General features: G+C 42.5%; 1 protein-coding gene across 1 annotated transcript in view; it reads right to left on the bottom strand.

Moving 5' to 3' along the window:
• The window catches only part of mccc2 (methylcrotonyl-CoA carboxylase subunit 2), a 122,142-nt gene that overhangs the window by 87,306 nt on the left and 13,346 nt on the right, over positions 1–21,490 (bottom strand). The window contains exons 2-3 of the mRNA XM_041186323.1: positions 21,164–21,230; positions 16,211–16,295 (exon numbers count right to left, since the gene is read on the bottom strand). Coding sequence (XP_041042257.1) covers positions 16,211–16,295; positions 21,164–21,230 — 152 coding nt within the window. The remainder of the gene's footprint in view (positions 1–16,210; positions 16,296–21,163; positions 21,231–21,490) is intronic.

Below are 21,490 nucleotides of genomic sequence, written 5' to 3'. Positions count from 1 at the left end.
CTGTAATCTCCTCCAGGCCTACAGCCTTCAGGGTTAACCGCACTTCTCTATTTCTGACCTCTTGCATACTTCCAATTTCACTGACTCTATCAATGGTGGCTGTATCTTCAGCTGCCTAGGTCCTAAGCTATGAATCCCTCACTACATCTCTCCGCATCTCTAGCCTCCTTTAAGATGCCCTTTAAAACCTACCTATTTGACCTAGGGCCCAGGAGAGAGGGTGCAGACAGTGCCAAACACCAGGGTCTGGGGACTGTGGCAGGGGGACAGCCCTGGCTCGGTGTTTTAAACTGAGTTCTCATTGTCCTTCAGACGAGCTTCAGACCGAAAGGCCGGCTTTAAAAACAAATCGGAACTGTCAGCCTGATAATTCTGATTTTTTATTCCAAGCTGATCTTTCAGATCAGTTTCACTGAGTTGATTTTTAAAATCTCACCAGAAAACCATAAAGCTGCTCAAAGCTCAGAAGGAACAACGCAGCAATGAGTGCGCTCTTGATTGAAAAATGATAAGTCAAATCTCTAATTATTTCAGAGCCAATTGGATGGGTGAGACAGGGTGAGAGTTGGAGAGGGAGATTGAGGGGGTTGGGTGGATGAGGGTGGAAGAGGTGGATGGGGTGGGGAAGGTTGGGGTGGTTGAGGAGTGGGGGGTTGGGGGAGGTTGGGGTGGCAGTGACTCTTTAAGGTTTAATACCACAAAATTAAATATTGTACACTTCTAACAATTGTCTTTTGAATTTGAACCACCATATAAATAGCAATCTAAATTTTCATGATGCCCTAAAAGTAAGGGCAATTCTGATGACATCCTTTGATAAAAGTACCAGAGGTTTGAAAATCTTGGCCTCATCAAAATAAATGTAGGCCGCTAAAAACCAGGAGTGATGCAAAACAGGGTGATGACTCACTATCACTCATTTTATTACTCTTGCACTCTGGGAATGAAATGGTAATTGTCACTAAGAGGTTGCATAAAGAAAGATTTTACAAATCGTTACTTGATCCTGTTTAAAATGTAGCAGATGGTGGTCACACTGTGGGACTATAATTTCTCTGGGGGGGCAGGATTCCTGATTATCCATTGTAACTCTGGCAAAAAAAAATCAATTGAAATCCCAAAGAAACAGCATAAAGGGCTTTTACTATAAAGGCCTTTATAGAAACCCAATCCTATGACTTAAGTGCTTCTAGAAATTATTTCTCTCAGGATATCACTGCCACATTCATTTTTTGCTGCTGGAGTTTCTTATTTATTAACTACATTTTTCTATTTTGGGCTGTAAATTCATAGTGTACAACACAATTTGTATGATAGCTTCTGTGGGAAGGGGAAACAATACTGTTCTTGAGTGAAGGCTGCACTGAATTTTTATATCATACTTCTCTGAAATATTCAGATCAACGATTCAATCTACATTTTTCCAAAGCCGCTGGTAGATGTCTGATTGACAAATACTGGGGTTAGTGTCATTAGCGCAAAAGGAGCAGGTGCCATTTATGACATTTTTGTGGGCTGGTGCCAGAGAAGTAAGGATGGTAAGGCTGTATTAGCTACAGAGTTGAAATATTTTGTAAGTGTAGTGATTTCTTTGCAGCCACTTTCCTAACATCAGTTGATTGTTCTGTGATTAATTATCCTTAGAGAATCAGCACTGAGCCTCCAATTTCACCATTGCTACAGTCACTCTGCCTCCAGCAATGCAGGTGTAATGAAAGAAAGACAAAACCTACATTTATACAGCACCTTTCACAATGTCGCAAATCACTTTGCAGCCAATTAAATATTTTTGAGTTGTAGTCACTGATATAATGTAGGCAATGTTATCAAATGGTACAACAGGCTTGAGGGGCCAGAGGGCTTACTCCTCCTCCTAATATGTATGTTTGTATGTCATTCTGGATGGATGAGATAAACTGGGCTGGATGGCCTTTGTCATCCATAATTATCTTGCAAACAGAGAGTGGAATCATGCTGAAGTTCTGCTCATTTTGTTGCTAATGAAAATTTCCTGTGAGCAGGCTTTGTGGAGTGAAATTGCCAGGACAGGGGTGTATAATGGGTTCATAGTGAATAAGTAACCTGTTTTATCCTGCACATGATTCGCGTCTTTTCCATTGACTTCAATCTTGTCCTTTTATCTGCCTACCTATTAGCCCACTCTATCTTGGTGCTTTTATGAGTTTTTTTGAGGAATAAAATATTGTGATAAAGTAGTGTTGCATTGTAGATATTGATAACATATTTTAGTGAGAAACAGCAATAAGCAGTCTTCAGATTTGCTGGTCAGAAAAACACTGATACAACTGTGAACCATTCAGTCTTTGTTCCCTAGCCCCTTAAAAGATGAAAAGTCACACAGAGGCACCTGAGGGCTCCAGTGCATCTCACTGACAGTGAAGGTCTATGTTGTTCAATCATTCCACTTTGCTGCTCAGGAGTAATTTGATCTTTCTACCCTGTAAGATTACTGATAAAATAGAATCCAATTACACCTCTTCTCTGAAATAATAATATTGAATAATACCATGTACCCAGGCAGGAGAAAGTCTTCCAACTCTTCTACAGAATGGAAAAGATCTTGTGTAGTTTATCTGGGGTTCAAGTATTGAATCTTTCCCCCAAAATATGAATTTACTGTCACTGTGTTCATATGGTACAATGTGCATAGCATGTTAACGAGGGCTGAGGCAGCCACCAAAATCAGTGTTATCATCTGCACAGTGTTATAAATAACTAATGGGGTATTTTCCCATTAACAATATTGACAAAATTAACAATATTGCATGATGCTGTTAAAATAAAATTTGTATTCTCTAGTTTGTTTAATAGTCAAGATGAGATCACCTATAGGGCGCACACAAACTAACACTGCATTATATCATTGCTGCTCTTAATATTAATGACCCATAATTCATATATATTGGATGATATTTGTAATCAGATGCCAACAGTGGACATTATCATTTTATCAGGCCCCTTTTACGATTGGTGAATCTTGAAAGAGGGGAAAATATTGTGCATGATTATTATGGGGAAGGCTTAAGTTGGGGGGCGGGGTGGAAATAAGGGGCCTAGAAAGAAGAGAAGCATCAGATCCCATGATTTCTCTCCCTGGCCCTAATTTTATCAAGCTTTTTATTGTCTTGTCTTATGTGATTCTGTGTCAAATTTTGATTTCTGACGTTCCTTTAGAGCATCTTAGGATGTTTTGAACCATGTTAAAGGTGCTATATAAATGCAAGTTGCTATTAGAAACATAGAAAATAGGAGGAGTAGGACATTCGGCCCTTCGAGCCTGCTCCGCCATTCATCATGATCATGGCTGATCATCCAACTCAATAGCCCGCTCCGCTTTCTCCCCAATCCTTTGATCCCTTTCGCTCCAAGAGCTAAATCTAACTCCTTCTTGAAAACATACAATATTTTGGCCTCAATTTTCTGTGGTAGTGAATTCCACAGGCTCACCACTCTCTGGGTGAAGAAATTTCTCCTCACCTCAGTCCTAAATGGTCTAACCCGTATCCTCAGACTGTGACCCCTGGCTCTGGACTCCCCCACCATCGGGAAGATCCTTCCTGCATCTACCTTGTCTAGTCCTGTTAGAACTTTAACGGTTTCTATGAGATCCCCCCTCATTCTTCTGAAGTCCAGTGAATATAATCCTAACCGACTCAATCTCTTGTTGGATATACAAGAATTTCAGAGCCACTTTTTAAGCACCAACATAGTCTGCCACACTGAAGCAATGTACCCATACAAGTGTTAAGGAAAACCAGGAATGCTGGTTGATGCTGGATTTATAGAAAAGGAGGAAACTGCGGATGTTGAAAATCTGAAATAACAACAGAAAATGCTAGAAATAGTCAGCAAGTTTGGCAGCATCTGTAGAAGAAGAAACAGAGTTGACGTTTCAAGCTGATGACATTTCATTAGAGCCTGGACTTATACTGGATTTAGAAATTGTATTATAACAAAATATTCCTGAAAATAGAGTATGCTGTTGAAGCTTTCTGTCTTGCACTCATCTAGACAGACGCAAAAATGCCAAATTTCAAAGGGAGAAACAATTTACACAGCTATTTGTACTGCATGAGAAAAGGGTGCTGATTTGTTGGCAAGTGGACTCTGATGGGTCAAGGCATTGCCATGGAGAATGCATCAGGGAACCATTGTCCCCCATGCTTTTGTTTAATTCAAAAAAGGTGCAATGCCTGGACATGTTCCTTTTGCCTCCAAAGGACAAGTCCCTGCATATGAATATGTAGCTTCTAGCGAGTGTATGTAAGCCACATTGCAAAGCTGACTGACAATCTTAAATTGGTTGTTAATGTAATTCTTAGCACACCCAGGATTGTTCAGCAAGTGCTGTCCAATTGCGGAATCACATCTAACATTCAACATTCAATTCTGAGTTTTGCAAGTATGGACAAGTTGAGTACAGTCAGTACTCTGCCTGTTGTGAGCAGCTCAAGGAGCATGCTGTTTAATACAACTCCTGATGCATTCTCCATGGAAACACCTCAACCAGAGTCGACTTGCCAACCAATCAGCAACCGTTTCCTATGCAGTATAAAATGTTGCTCCTTTTGTAATTTGGCATTCTGGAGTCTCTCCTGATGAGAGCAAGACCCTCGAGCCTGCTCCGCCATTTGAAAAGATCATGGTTGAGCTGATTGTAACCTCTATTTTCCTGTCTACACCCTATGTGTCAAGAATCTATCTACCTCAGCCTTAAAATTATTCAATGACCCTGTTACCACTGCTCTCTAGGGAAGAGAATTCCACAGGTTAAACTACCCTCAGAGAAAAAAATTCTCATCTCCATCCAAAATGGAAGACATCTTATTTTTAAACTGTGCCCCCTAGTTCTGCTTTCTGCCACAAGGATCCATTCAACAACCACCTTGTCAATTCCCTTCAGGATGTTATACGTTTCAATAAGATCACCTCTCATTCTTCGAAACTCCAATGGATACAGGTCCAACCTGATCAACCTTTCCTCATAAGGCATATTGAGTGATATGCAATTTCGTGATGACAGCAAGCCATAAGGCCAGCAAACAATATGGGGAAATTGATAGTAGTTATAAGGATCTAGACAACTTGTGGATAGGCTAAGGAAAAGCCAGGTGCAATTTAGCATTGTAAACATAGGACGGGATTTTCAGAGCCAGCTGGTGGTGGGCATCATAGGTGGCATGTGCCGAAAATATGGCGCAACCTGTTTCACAATGGCATGAAGACAGGTCACGATCGTCTGCTCACCCCTGCCATCAGTCAGTGTGGAGCTAACTGTGATACATCAGCATATAATTAAAAGGCCATCCCGCCAGTTTCTTGGAACCCCACCGTATCATCTGTCCACGTCCGTGGGAAAGCACGCCGACGTGTTTCACAACAGCACACAGGCGATGTGCACTTGGCGGCCTTCACTTTGGGGGAAATGAGGTGAGTGAGCAGCAGTGTTCTCCACGGCTCCATGTTGTTTACAGGCCTCAGTGACGCTGGGGGAACAGGGGGCAACTGATGCCTGGCCCCTGTTGAGGGGAGGCGGGGGGATGCTGTCCGGGTGCAAGTGCTGGCCAAACTGGAAGGCGACTGCTGATAGGGTGACCGGGGGCAAGTGCTGGCCAGCCTGGAAGGCGACTGCTGGTAGGGTGACCGGGGGGGGGGGGGGGGGCAATGCTGGCCAGCCTCGGAGGCGACTGCTGAGGGGGTGACTGGGGGCAAATGCTGGCCAACCTCGGAGATGGCCATTGTCGGTGACTGGAGGGGTCAGGTGCTACCCTGGCACTGCATCCCGCATACAGGCAATCGAGGTGGGGATCAGGGTAAGCGAGGGTAGTGGTCACACATTAGGGGCACCTGTATAAACTGACCATGCCTCTGCAACTAAGACAGATCAGGCACAGTCACAGTGATATGATTAGGGTCGGGTCCTAGCCTGCCACCCATGCATGCAACACGGTGGCAACAAAGGGCCCCCAAGCGCTCCATACCTTACCACCCACCCCCCCTTCCCACCAACACCCCCAGCCCCCTTGACACAGACTTGGAGTCTGCCGCCACTTTATTGGACTGTGGGGCAGTTGGACTGCACAGGTTGTACGCTCTCCTTGCCAATGCTGGCCATATAGCAGTCACTGCTGAGGCGCTCACAGCCCCTTGCAATCTCAGCATCTCGGGGCATCTGCTGCCAGTGGCTTTGAAAGTGATCGTGGTGCTCAATTTCTAAGCCAGTGGCTCTTTTCAAGGCTCCACAGGTGACCTCTGTGGAATTCCACAATCCGCCACCCACAAATACATCCGTGAGGTCACAGATGCCATCTTCTCCATGGCACAAAACTTTGTGCATTCCACCCGGGACCAGGACAGCCAGGATGCGAGGGCCATTGGATTTGCCCTGATGTCAGGATTCCCACAGGTGAAGGGTGCGACTGGCTCATGTGGCGCTCAGGTCTCTGTCGCTACACTCGGTGACTTCATCAACCGTATGGGCTTCCACTCACTGCACATGGTTGGTATGCGACCACCAGAAACACATCCTGCAGGTGTGCGCACGGTTTCCAAGAAGTGTGCATGGCGCCTACATCCTCAGTCGCTCGTAGATCCCTGCAGTCTTCCAGGGTCCACAGAGGCTGCAGGGTTGGCTCCTTGGGGACAAGGGCTACCCGCAGAGGCCGTGGCTGATGACACTTGTGTGGCGGCAACAGACAACAGCAGAGCAACGCTATAATGAGGCTCATGCAGCAGCTCACAACTAGTGGAGCAGACCATCAGGATGCTGAAGATGCGGTTCCAGTGCCTGGACCAGTCTGGTAGAGCCCTGCAATACAGTCCGCAGAGGGTGTCACACATCATCGTTGCCTGCTGCGCCTTTTGCAACCTGGCGCTCCAACGGGGGTACGAGCTGGCTGAGGAGGATATAGAGGAGCTGGAGGTCTCGGATGAGGAGGACGCTGACGGTGACAAGGGTAAGGGGGTCCTTGGTGGTGACAATGAGGATCTCACACTGGCTAGATGAGGTGGGAGACCCTCATAGCTGCCAGATTTGTGGAGGATAATGATGACATACAGTGAGGTGTCCTCATAGATCCTCACATCGCAGTTGTGAACGTTTGACTCCAGTCTGGCTTATGGCAGTGCCAATACCCGCTGCGAGAATGTTCCTGTCTTGGAGATGCAAGGGAGGCCCCAACAGTCGCTCCATCGCAGGAAAATGATGACAACATGCAGTGAGGGCAATCCATAGATCTTCACGCAGCCTCTGAGAATGTCTGACCCATATTTGGCCGAGGGCAGCTCACTTGCGCTCCATGATCAGGGCCATCTCAGAGATGCATCTGATGCTGTGTTCGCCTACAGCACCTCAGCCCTTCAGGAGCTGGTGCACAGTATCACTGGTCGCAGATGCTGGGGTGATGGGGGACAGCCCACCTTAAAGGTGCTGAGAGCACACAGAAAGAATGAGAGGACTTTGTGACGCCTGCCCACTACATTCTGGCAGCAATGACCAGAACCACCGGGGTGCAGGCATCAGTAATGTTTCCAGGGAGTGTGAGGCTGGACTATCACTGGTCTGAAGACTTAACAGAGCACAGGGAAGAGGCCCTGAACTGGAACACCTGCCTTTTATCTTGTGCAGAAAGGTTTCACATCTCAGTGACAAGAACTCTGCTCATCAGAACAAGGAGCCAGAAGCAGGGAAACATTCTTCGGAGTTTATTGACAATAATGAACAGTATTTTTGAATGATCAACACTCATGCCCAGGCTGTGCAACTACTTTTGCCTAACTTTTCTAACCCTGCCAGTAAGTCTTGGTGCTCCCCAGACATCCACAGCAGAGGTGGAGGCAGCCTGCTGACTGTGACGCCCTGTCTGTGATGACTTTGGTGGGCGTCCTCTGGAGGGCCGAGACTGGAGGGCCCCGCCTGCTTTCGGGGTCCTGCTGTATGGTAGTGGCACCCTCCTTGGCCTGTGAAGATGGAGCTGCAGAGGTCACAGGAAGAGGGGATTTGGACGGGCCAGTCAATCCCAGAGTCACCTGGTTGGATGGTCCCGGACCATGCACCTGCTGATCCTCCTCTCTGTGGCAGTGGCCTGTGGAAGAGGACACATTACTCACAGCATGATTGTCTAATGGATGTTACACTGCTGGATCCTCACTTGGTAGAGCAGCACCGACCTCACCATCAACACAGGTCTGGTCCCAGTCATCACCAGCCAGTTGGATGGCTCTGTTTTCGAATTCTGTCAGGACTCTGATCTCTGGCATCCCTTTACCTGTCTGCGACCTTTCCCTCCTGTTGTGTGCTAGTTTGTTCTGCATGAATAGAGATGGGGAGAGTGTATCAGGTTGCCTGTCGGGCCAGATGATAAGTATGAATGACCTGTGTGAGTGGTGAGTGCTCCCATGGACAGCATGAGGACAATGGCAGTGTGTGTGTAAGAGTGAAAGGTGATGGCCCTTGCACTGGCAGTGAGTGAGGGCCCTGTGAATGTGTGATGGGTTTGTGAGTGTGAGAGTTGGGAGTGATGAAAAGAGTGACTTACCCTGGTAGAACGAAGGAGATCATTCATCCTTTTGCGGCACTGGGTGGCTGTCCTCCTCTGCAGTGCGTTTGCGTTGACACACCGCTGCCACCGCCTACCAAGCTGGGTTGGTGACTTTGCTGCTCATCCTGCGGCCAGAGCAGAGGTAGAGCACATCCCAGTGGGCCTCCATGGCATCCAGCAGTTGCTCGAGAGGCCCGTCGTTGAAGCGGGGGGCTGCAGTCTTTTTCCCTTTGCTGGCCATGTCTCCTGGGCAGCGGTGGTGGGCTGGTGGGAATGAGAGCCCACCTGCCATGGAAACGGTGTGTTTCACGGGGCTGAATAAATAATGAAGAGGGCTCGGGACGATACGTCGTGAAAACCTGCCATTTTCATCGGAGGGTAGGACTCCATTTTAGTTGCCTGTTACCTCATTTAATGCAATTCTGGGAAAACTCCGCCCATAACATCAGTAGCACAGATTCATGAAAATGCAAAGTAGCCGGATATTGTTTTAGATATTATTTTAACTATTGAGAAAATGATCAAGTTAGTGTGAAGCTGTTGTCAACATAGTAAAAGAAATGGTAATCAAAGTAACACCATCTGAACCTAATTCAAAAACATTTTTTAAAAATATACAAAGCCTAGTAAATTTCTGATAGCACAATTTATTCCTGTGTAGAATTTTGGACACCACACTTTCAAAAAATACATGCTGGAGAAGATTTAAAGAAGAATGTCCACACTTCACTTCCATCACAGTTCAATGAATCCCTGAGCTATTGTATTACTTACCTCTCCTGACATCACTCTCCAGCTTGAAATAGGACCATGTTAAACATCACAAATACATTCTGGGCACCAGAATACCAGCAAGCAAACCCACAGAAAATCAGTTAATGAGGGAGAAAATTAAAATGGCAATTGTGAGTACCTGTCTTCAGGCAAGTTTCTCACTTTCACAGAAACTACAAAGGTTTCATGTTGTTGAAAGTTGTTTCCAACTTGCTCTTTGCAGTGATTCACCACATAACAATATTGTTAAGTACGGTAATTTGGTAGTACAGAACTTGACCACTGCTAATAAAAAGACTTTTTTGTTAAAGCTTTTTGTCTTGCACTCATCAGGACAACTCGCAAGAAAACACTAATCTCAGGGGAAATAACATATTTATACTGTATAGGAAGAGAGTGCTGATTGGTTGGCAAGCAGACTCTGATTGGTAGAGGCATTGTCCTGGTGAATGCAGCAGTTGATGGTGACTGACAATTAACTGCCAAGCATTGTTTGAAATTTAAACTTGACTCTGATTGGTCAAAACATTGACCTGGGGAATGAACCAGTGAATGGGTGTCACTTCTCTACCATGGTCTACCATAAGCCTACCTTCACTGGTTGGACTCTTACAGTTCCACGAACTATAGAATTGGCCTTATCAGCAACCTTGTAAATAGGGCCCAAGCCATTTGCTTAGCATGCAAGCTTGATGCTGAAATAGGGTGCATCAAAGACATCCCACAGGATAATGGCTACCCTGATCAAAATAATTTCACATCGTATATAGTGCAAACTCATGAATGGGCCCGAAGCCATCACTTTAGCCTTTGAAGTGCCCAGTCTACCTCAGATTACCCTGGAAGGCAAGGTATCTCAAAGCTTTGAGCAACAGGTGAAGCTAGCTGTTTCACACTGCTACTATACAGTAGCAACACAAGTATTATTCGCCACTAACAGGATAATGCCATCAAGCCAAAAAGATGTTCTGCCTATCACACAAATGAGTAACGTGGTGTATGAATTTCAGTGCCACTGTGATGCTAGGTATACAGGCCATGCGTCCCAAAGACTGGCAGGTCATATTAAACAGCATGTCCCTTCTGCTGTTCACAATGGGCAAGATACAGACCATACCCAATCAGTCCATGCTTACAAAAATCAAAACAAAGTGTCCAACATTATATCTGATTCTGAGATTGGACAACATTTGCTAAATAATCCTCAGAGTACTACGGATTATGCTGACAACCAATTTAAGATTGTTAGTCGGGCTCCCAGTGTGATGCATTTGCATGTACTGGAAGCTACATATATTAATACACAGGGCCCTGTTCTTTGCAGGTAAAAAGAACATGTGCACACATTGTGCCTGTTTCAGCTAAACAAAATAAGCGACGGCCTTTCAGTGGTTCATTCCTTAGGGGAATGTCTTAACTAATCAGAGTCAAGCTGTCTCGTTTAAATTTCAAACACTGCTTGGCAGCTAACTGTCAGTCACCATCAACTGATGCATTCTCCATAGCAATGCCTCTACCAATTAGAGTCCAATTGTCAACCAATCAGCACTCCCTTCTTATACAGTACATGTTGTTTCCTCAGGCACTGGTATTTTCTTGTGAATTCTCATGATGAGTGCAAGACAAAAAGCTTCAACAAAAGATGTCTCTTTTTTCAGCAATATTGTTAAATACACCAACTGCTTTTTCCTTTTATCAGTTCTGACACCGCCACAGAATTACAATTTAGAAACAGGAATGAGCCTGTCATGCATGTTTTGGCCGAGATTAAAAAATGCTCCACAATTTTAAACCCATTTCAGCCATGTAATAGACAAAGCTGTTAAAGACAGTAACCAACAATTAGGTTTTCAAGACTATCAGCAGTGGAAATTGAAACTTTCTGCAGCAACAGAAAAAGCAATGATTGTACAGTGCCACTAATTTTCACAAGCAGTAGCACAGGCAGAAACCTATACAGAAACAATTTCCTCAGCGAGTTGGTCCAAAAACAATCTATTCATTCTTAACCATCTTTTAATTCATTTGCAGCGTAACAAGCGATACAGGATTTTCGATGATTGGAAGTGAGCAATAAGTCTGCAATTTAATTAAGGAATTCATATCATTGTTTCTACACGTCATCTGAACCAGAGGTTAAATTAAAGCCCATTGTCTACTTTTTAAATGTTATAAATTCAATAAATTGAACTTGAGTGATAGTCAATAACTGTCTTATATTTATACAGGTTGGCTTCTATGCAAAGTCACCATTACCAAATACAGTCGTACCTTTCACACAAGGGGCATAACAGGGCACCTTTTTTTTAGTACCAGTGTAGAATTATAATGGAATTAAAAGCCTAGTATGAACCAAATTTTTATCTTCACTCAACTTATTCAAAATGCTCAAAATACTAGGGATGGGCAATAAATGCTGGCCTTGCCAGCGATACCCATGTCCTGTAAAAGAATAAAAAAACTTAGGGACAGGGCAATATTGATTTTCTTTAAAGGGAAAAGCCAATGACACAAATATATTAACAGAAGAAACATTTAAATTAGTGTGGTAATTATCTCTGTATTAATGTTGAATTTCAATATTCAGAAATTCTAAATATTTGATTATTTCCAGGACAAAGATTAAAAAACTTAAGAGGGCAATCATTTCTATAGTGTGCAGAGTACAGGATGCCTGTACGCCATTGACAAGCGACGGTTCGGGAAAATCAAAATTGGAGGATAAATTTCAATGAGATAAATTACAAAAAAAAAATGTTCTTGTAAAATATAAACAAGTTCTTTAAAGACATAGTCTAGCATGCACTTACCATGCTGCATTTTTGAACAAGATTCCACCTCTCCATCACAAGCAGAGAAGAGAATGTGCTCCAAAAAAATGCTTAATTCTATCAGGAATTCAACTACAAAATTATTGATCCGCAGATAGGCAAAAATATAACCCTTTATTCCTAAAATGCATTTGCATTGTTACAGTACATTATTCTCTCACTTATCGGACAGCCTACACCAGAACTAGAGTAGGCTGACATTCTAGTGCAGTACTGAGACAGCACTACATTGTTGGAGATGATGTCCTTGAGACATTAGTCCAAGATCCTATATGCCAAGATCCAGTGGTTTGGATGGATAATACACTTCAGCAAGTAATTCGCTGTGTGAAACACTCTGAAAATGTTTCATTGCTAAGATATTATACAAATACAAGCATTATTCTGCAGAAGCAGTCAGGACTTTACTTGATTTATTTCTTTGTATCGTTTACCCCCTAAAAAGTAACATTTGTATGTTTGGACCTCAAATATTAATTTTTTTTGATTAGTTTAGTAGAAGCACGAGTATGTTGTGTCAAGTCTTCAAAAGTTAAAAGATTTAAACAAACTGCTGACTTGTTCTGGCTGCAGTGTGTCAGAAAAAGTACTGCCTGTACACCACTCATTATATTTCACTGTTATGAAAGGGTGACTTAGTGCCAAAAGTACAAAATTATAGAGTAATTAAGAATGCACATGAATCAAAATAAAACTTCTCAGTAAACTAGATGAATTGAATTATGAGAATCTCACATACAGGCTCATACTGCTTTGGAATTACTTGGCAAGATTTTCCACTTTGAAAAAAAAATTCTCGTGATCAGGGTGACATTGGCAAGGCCGCACTTATTGTACAGGCCTAACTTCCCTGAGGTAGTGATCCTTCTCTTTGAATGGCTGGATCTTTGTGGTGATGGTGTTCCTAGAATAGTAGGGAATTACAGGATAGTGACTCGGCAGAAATATCCTGATATGATCGTTGCATTCAATTTTCTTACAATTGAGCTTTGTTTATTACTGGGTGATTTGTTAGGCAGTACCAATGTTAGGGTGGTAATCTATAACACAGGGTTGAATTTTACTACCAGCACTGGGAACCTGATGTCAGAGTCATTTCTGGGTTGTGAATCCGGTCAAGGCTGAATTTTACAAGAGGCAGCCAATTAATAGATTGCCTCTATGTTCATTGTCCAATTAGGGACAATGGGCAAATGGGCAGATTCGGGAGACAGGAGCTGCAGACAGCATGGTCAACGGTAAGGGAGGCCAGCAGCTCCTTCTGTGTGACCAGTGGTAACACTGCTGAAGCACAAGCAGCAAAAGCAGCAGGGAAGCACTGAAGCCGCCATCAGTATGGGGGTAATCAGTGGTAATCAGTATCTGTGGTTCCAAAGAGGAGTCGTTTTCAACTCGAAATGTTAACTGTTTCTCTCTCCACAAATGCTGCCAGAGCTGCTGAGTTTTTCCAACACTTTCTGTTCTTATTTCAGGTTTCCAGCATCTGCAGTATTTCACTTTTATATCAATATCAGGGGCTGACATCTCATTACGGCCATCAGAGCCATCCATTGCCCAGAATTGCGCACACAATGGCATGAATTTGACAGCAGAAGATAGCAGCTTTGCCATTTTCTGCTAGAAACATTTAGATCTCCTTTAATATTAGCATAGCCTTGACCTCCTGCTGTGCAGCCACCTCCTCTCACGTCAGGAATGGAGGAACTGCATAACACTAGCAGAAATTGCCATGTGGTGTATAAGTAGCTGACAATTAGTCTCTCAATAACCTTAACTGGCATCCTGCTGCAGGCACACAGGTTTCCGACATCTGACCCAAATTGCCCCTTGGAAAAGTGGGTGAAGGCATATCAGCATATCAGCCTGACACCTTGCTTTCAGAATTTGCTTGACATTCCTCCACAAAACCTCCATGAGCCTGGGAAAAATTCAACTCATAGTATGAGGCAACAATCACATGTCGGGAGTAGGCTCCCTTCCTTTAAGGCATTAGGGAACCAGCTGGGCTTTTATGACAATCTAGAAGCCTTCAGGGTTATTTTTCTAATGCTAGCCCATAATTAACATATTTATTGAATTCAGTTTGACAACTTGCCATGTGGGATTTGAGCTCACAACTTCTGGGTAGCTCGTCCAGTCCCATGGTTACCATGCCATGGCAGCCTTTGCACCTGCTCACTTCTCCTGTTGCTGACCCCAATAAATCATTTTCATACTAATGGCAGGCTCACAGTGAGATTCCCCTGCGCATCGCGGACCTTGCCTTGATAGGGAAACCATGAAAATGATTGCCTGAAGTTAAGGACCAACTTGTGAAAAGGATTTAAAATTCCCGCACTTTGGGAATGCAACTGGTCACTCTGCAAACAACTGCACTCGTATTAGGGACCTTTAAAGTTGTAACTTCCCTCACATCCATCATAGCAACCCGAACTTTGATCGCATACTTCTATGCATCCAAAATTCCTATGGCAGCAACATTAAAAAATTTAACATATGACATGATGTTAATCCAAACTGTGAATTTTTAAATATTAATTTATGAGGTATGGATGTCACTGGCTAGGCAAGCATTTATTGCCCATCCCTAATTATCATTGAGACGGTGGTGGTGAGCTGCCTTCTTGAACCACTACAGTCCCTGTATCGCAGGTACACCCATAGTGCCATTAGGGGAGTTCCAAGATTTTGACCCAGTGACAGTGAAGGAACGATGAAATATTTCCAAGTCAGGATGGTGAGTGGCTTGGTAATGGTGTTCCCATGTATCTGCTGCCCTTGTCCTTCTAGATGGTAGCTATCATCGATTTAGAAGGTGCTGCCTAAGAAGCCTTGGTGAGTTCCTGCAGTGCATCTTGTAGATGGTACACACTGCTGCCACTGTTCGTCAGTGGTGGAAGAAGTGAATGTTTATGGAAGGGGTGCCAATCAAGCAGGCTGCTTTGTCCTGGATGGTGTCAAGCTTTTTGAGTATTGTGGGAGCTGCAGTCATCCAGGCAAGTGGAGAGTATTCCATCACACTCCTGACTTGTGCCTTGTAGTTGGTGGACAGGCTTTAGGGAGTCAGATGAGTTTCTCGTTGCAGGATTCCTAGCCTCTGACTTGCTCTTGTAGCCACAGTATTCATATAGCTAATCCAGTTCAGTTTCTGGTCAATGGCAACCCCTAGAATATTAATAGTGGTGGATTCAGCAATGATAATGACACTGAATATTAAGGGGTGATGGTTAGATTCTCTCTTGTTGGAGATGGTTATTGCCTGTCACTTGTGTAGCGTGAAGGTTACTTGCCAAATGTCAGCCCAAGATACCTGGATATTGTCCAGGTCTTGCTACATTTGGACATGGACTGTTTCTGTATCTGAGGAGTTGTGAATGGTGCCGAACATTGTGCAATCATCAGCGAACATCCCCACTTCTGACCTTATGATGGTGGTGGGGGTGAAGGTCATTGATGAAGTAGCTGAAGATGGTTGGGCCTCAGACACTACTGTTCTTTACCTGGGAAGCCATACTTTAAAGTTTACTAAAACATGTGAAAAGGGAGCAGAAAACCTTCACTACATCATCAAGAGAGATATTCCATTTATTAACCCCTCGAAACTTAATGCCAGTTTTAAAAGAAAGAACCTACATTTATAGAGTACCTTTCATGACCATGGGATGTCCCAAAGCACTTTACAGCCAGTATTAAATTAATTCTAGAACACTGCACCAATTCAGTTAATGTGAACTTGTAAGAAAACTGCTTTTATTTAACTTGCTTAAGATTAATAAAAGAGAAACTTAGATTATTGACTTGGTTATTGTCGGAATCTAAATAAAAACTTTTTGAGTATTGTTTTGAAAATGGCACATAAAGGACTGTCAGTCCTACAGGTTATTTTCTCTACTGAGTTTAACATACCAGCCTTCAACTATGAAGTAGTTAATGCTGTCAATTCCATTAGCTCTCAGACTTCTGCGAGATCCAAAGAAAATCCAGGACCAGCATTTTTATTTTTACACTTTCACACACCTAGTTGAGCACTGCTAGCTTACTCACCCCGGATCTAACAGTCGGTCAATACGTTCTCTAGGGAGCAACTTTCCTCTGGATGTATGACGCTGTCGAGCTTTTTCTCCTCCCCCTAAGTTATAACAAAAGCAAGTTACAAACTCTTGCTTGATTATATTCAAGTTAAATTTACAGCTTACTAATAAATCTTTTCATAGGTAATACTGATGCAGTTATAAACTTCCAACTCAAGTTATTCTCATTTGCTATTAACTACAGGTGCCTTTTAGACATAAAAATATAGGATCTGCAAGATAAAACCTGAAGCTTCTAATCTGTCTAGATTGCCAACAACCCTATTCATAGGTGGTAAAATGGTCCAAAATTTACTGTAACCATGGAACATCAGACTTGTCCTTTTTTAGTTAATTCCAGAAGATTTTGAATGGCAAGCTGCTGTAAATGTCAAACAATGCAGCTGGGACCTATGTGAACAAGACAAGCAATTATGTGTCTCCTTAACCAGATAGAAGAATTGTTCATGAACAGCTCATAGTCTGAAACTGAAGTGTAAATTAGAACAGTGAATTCTATGTCAAATCAGGTACAGAAAGCACAATATGAAGGAAAAGAGTGGATTAAGAGAAGAAAAGGATATGAAAAAGAAAGTAAAAGGGTCTACTATTTTTTTAAAGTCTCCACCAAGAGTTAAAAACTAAAGGGCTGATACTCCACATTTGTATCAGTTAATCAGTGCCAGGGGTCGTTTTGCAGTAATTAAGGCTTATCACACTGATGAAAAGGATACTTAGACTGAAATGGGCAAGTCAAAACTTTCTGCAGCAAGCAAGTCGGTATAAGCTTCAGGAACTTCACATCGTTTAATGTATTTGAATGAGGCAGATGGTGTGATGCTATTATCATGCAGTTTGTGGCAGAGTGGCACATCTCAGACACCATATTCTGGATTTTCCCATGTAACTAAGATCATAAGAAATAAGAGTAGGAGTAGGCCATTCGGCCCATCGCACTTTCTCTGCCATCCACAAGATCATGGCTGATCTATTACGGCCTTAATGCCAGTTTCTTACCTGCCCCCAAAATCCTGGACTCCCTTGTAAATCAAGAATTTATCTAACTCAGCCTTGAATATATTCAATGACCCAGCCTCCGCTGCTCTGCACATCTAGCCCCGTCTGAAACTGTTGTCCAATTTTCACATAAATAATGTTGAGTGCCATTAGTTTCACCATTATTTTTACAGAAACATTTTGGCCCATTGTTTTGCTCTCCTCTACCAAGAAACATTGAGAACTAAAACGAACTGGAATACCAATTAATGGAATTATAAGTCCAGCGCAAAAGACTGGAGAGCAATCATCAAGCCCTAATTCAGACCAGGCAAAAGGGAAAAGTCTATGAGGAGAGCAAAAAAGTTCTTCTGATATAAACTATTTGAAAGAAGACAATAAATCAGTGAAGTTCCTAATAAATAGTTTGTGACAAAAACAAGATGTAAGCTAATCTCATACCCAAGTGAGATCAACAAGAGGTTTACAGATTTCAATGCCTCACTATACACTTCAGAGTCCAAGGTCACTCCTTCGGCAATACCCCACCTCCCATTAAGCATGATCACTGGAGTCTCCAAAGACGGGCAATGCAACCCATACAGCAGTGCAAAGATTCCAATAAGGAAAATGCTACAGAACAGGCAACGACCGAGCAGAGTTATTAAAAATCCCTGCTTCCTGAACTGAAGTCCTTCCTGTCTAACCCTTCCAACACATTGCAGAGGCGAAAAACCTTATCCTGTGCTCATCTTATCAATCCATGCTCCTACTTAATACCAATTACAAAATTCGAGCCAAGATCCTGGCCACCAAGCTGGGTAAAGTCAAGCCAGCTGAATCCACATGGGCCATCAGTCTGGGTAACAACACCAGATGCCTGTTCAATACGCTTTATTCTGCAACAACTACCCTCCCTAGTATTTACAAAGACAGAGAGACAATTTTTGACTTTGAAGTAGGAATTTCTTCTTGCTGTACTAGGACTGATTTAGCAACACATTCCGGAAGTGGACTTTAATCTTACACCTCAACCCTACATCTACCATCTGCACCAATGGCGTCAATTTGCAATGCCCACTGAATGAGGCACCAGACAAAGATATTCCTTATCCTCTCTCCCCTTTGCCCGGGTGGTAGAACCCCTGGGGACATGCATCAGTGATGGCTTAGGCATTCATAGAGTAAAAGCTAGAGGAGCTAAACATAAAATATCATGGTAGACTGATGTCAAACCACATTACATAGCAAACCCCTCTACTTCCCTTATCAACACTGTCAAAGAATCAATAACATTTTCCTCCTCCAGGGAATCCCTATGAACCATCCCTTAGCATGGTCAGGATCTAACCACAGATACCTAGAGGTAAAAGTAATGCTCAAACTCACTCGGCTAGACAAAGAACTGCCCCCACCCTAGTCAGTATATATATGCCGATCTAGATGGGCCAATTTGCCATATCTCCCCCGGGGTAAGAAGCATAATAAAAATGAATATACTTCCCACCTCATCTCCCTTTCTGAGGTTGCCAGAAAGGGGACTATTCCAGCAATTCTGAGTGTTTGACAAAGCACTTCTGCCTGGTTCCTTCAGGAAAGCAAGAAACTCTAAATGACTCCAAATTCCTAAGCAAACAAGCTCAGCTTTTCATATCTAAAGCATAATTTCTGAGCAGGCCAATTCCAATTAGATGCTGAAAGTCTCATGCAGAGCAGTGACCCAGTCTTGCACTACCCCAAGTGCAGGCAGGACTCAGCTGAATTTTAGGATGCCATTAAATTACCCTGACCACCCACCACCCCTCCCCCACCAAAGTGGTTCACAACTTACTCTGAACTATAATGTTATGATCCTCGCAGAGACCGATAACTTTTAAAAAGAAATTCGAGCTTCCAGCTAATAGCTAAAAGGATAACGACAAGATTTCATGTTATCAGGCATTTACTGTAACAAACAGACTAAAAGCACTCTTGACTAAACACTAATTTTGTAGACGACTTATACTTGAAACTACAAAACAGGACTTTCAACACAACCAAGTTATCCTTTAAGTAGACATTCAATTCTGCCAGAATCAATCCAAAACAATTCTTAGTTCCCGAGGATTAACTTTTCTTTTCCTTTCTCAGCCTGATAAACTTTCACCTCAAAAATGTCCTTCACAATGAGAGTATTACTGGAGATCTTCCCTCTAGCGCAAGCTAGATGAATCTTCCAGCCTCACTTTAACTCCTCAAGATATGGTCTTTTCAATCCAAGCACAAGCTTCCACCTGCATTCCGACATTGTGAAACATCTCTAGCTGCTCCCTCTCTCTCCTAGACCCTGGCAGACTAACTGTGTTTGTTTTATTCAGTGATATTTTAGGAAAACCTGTAACCCAATATCATAATGGTTTCCTCTGTACCATTCTCAAGTCAAAGTCCATCACCATGGCAATGTGAATCACATGGGCCTTGCATCCAGGAAGAGATATCGATTAGCTATCCTTGAGACCCCAACTCTCTTTTAGCTTGGAAGTAAATTGACATTTTAAAGCACAACTTGGTTTACAGCTTGACATTCTCAATACTTTTCTGGGACTCTGGAGGATCACAGTCTATCCACTGTATTAGCAGACAGGCTGCTGCCATTGTCTCCAAGCATGAAATCCTTGCATCTTCTTCCCAGCAAAAACAACTGGGCTCCCTTTAATCTCTAACACTCAAACCACCCAGGGCTTGCTGTCAGACAGGCTTCAGGGCAAGTCGCATGACCCTCTTCATTTTACCTTAAAATAAAGACACAGTCCCAAAATATAACAATCTTATAAACCTCATAATTTGAACGGTAACAACAGCTAATTGTTTCACCAACTGAGAGTACCATGTAACAAAATTGTACGATAACATCACAAAATGCTTGTTTAAGTTTTTTTGATTAAATAATAAAACGGCTTAACCAAAGAACCACTGACAATGCATCACTTCTTCAGTTCTACACTAGAGCATCAGGCTTACGTGCTCAGGTTCTGCAGTGAGGCATGAATCAACAATCTTTTGATTCAAAGGAGAGAGTGCTGCCAACTCAACTACACTGAACAGTATCTGTCACCACATAATGCAAATGTGATATGATATCTCAAACCCATCTTTGTTAATATCTTTGTTAAACTCCAGCTAGATGACACAGCCGAGAAAGTTGTGCTGATTTTATTTGTTATCTGCTTGTTTAGTTGAATATGGAATTTTAAGTGAACAGTTCTAATTTGGAGAAATTTGCAGTTTATCTTTTATATCAGTCTCATTTGTACAAATAATTGCAACTTGTTACTAGCATTTATACCATTGGTAGGGCATCATAGATGACTGGCTGGTGAGTAAAAAGTTAAATTCAGCATTCAGAAAGAACAAACTATTATTTAGATCAACACCATCACCATAGAGCACTTCACAACCAATTCATTATTTTTTAAGGTGCATTGTTTTTACTTAGGCAAATATGGTAATCAATTTACATTCAACAAGGTCCACAAACAGCAAATAAGATGAATGACCAATAAATCTCTTTTTGGTCATGCTGCTCAATAAAGAAATATTGGCAAGGGCCTTTCAAAGAGTGCCAGAGGATCTTTCTTCTAAACAAGTAGACAGGACCTCAGCTTATTGCCTCATGTGAAAGATAGTCCCTCTGACAATGCCACACACCCTCAGTACTGCACTGAAGTGTCAACTCAAATAATGTGGAGGAGTGCAACTTGAACCCATAAGCTTCTAATTTGGAGAAAAGTTGCTAATATCTGAGCCATAAAAAATGTGGATGTTAATAAAATCTCATACTTTGTGGTGGACTTACATATTTTGGTGAAAATTGCTGATGTTGGCAAACAAAAAGTAGGAAAGCAATCAATGATAAGTAAGCTTAACATTACTGTTATTCTTAAATACTTACCCAATCTGATTTTCTCTGCACGCTCATTCAATTCTGCAACTAGTGTCTTCATTCGTTCATAATTTTCCTTGAAGATAACAAAGATTTGATGAGGCTATGCTTTGTTCATTTGGATTTTTATTTTCTCTTCACTCCTTTCACAGTAATTCACATCTACAACATCCAATTCTAGCCACATGATAAGGTAAAGAAGAAAAAGGTTATTCACAGTAATGCCGGCCAATTCAAATGGATTTATGAATCAAAAACAGAATGCTTGAAGCACAATAGATTACTCAGCACCCATGGAGAAAACAGAATGTAGCTATTTCAATTCTGAAGAAGGAT

The sequence above is a fragment of the Carcharodon carcharias genome, chromosome 4, assembly GCF_017639515.1.
Source record: "Carcharodon carcharias isolate sCarCar2 chromosome 4, sCarCar2.pri, whole genome shotgun sequence".
NCBI classification, from domain to species: domain Eukaryota; kingdom Metazoa; phylum Chordata; class Chondrichthyes; order Lamniformes; family Lamnidae; genus Carcharodon; species Carcharodon carcharias.
Note: the sequence above shows the minus strand (reverse complement) of the source record. Positions and strands in the feature narration are given on the sequence as shown.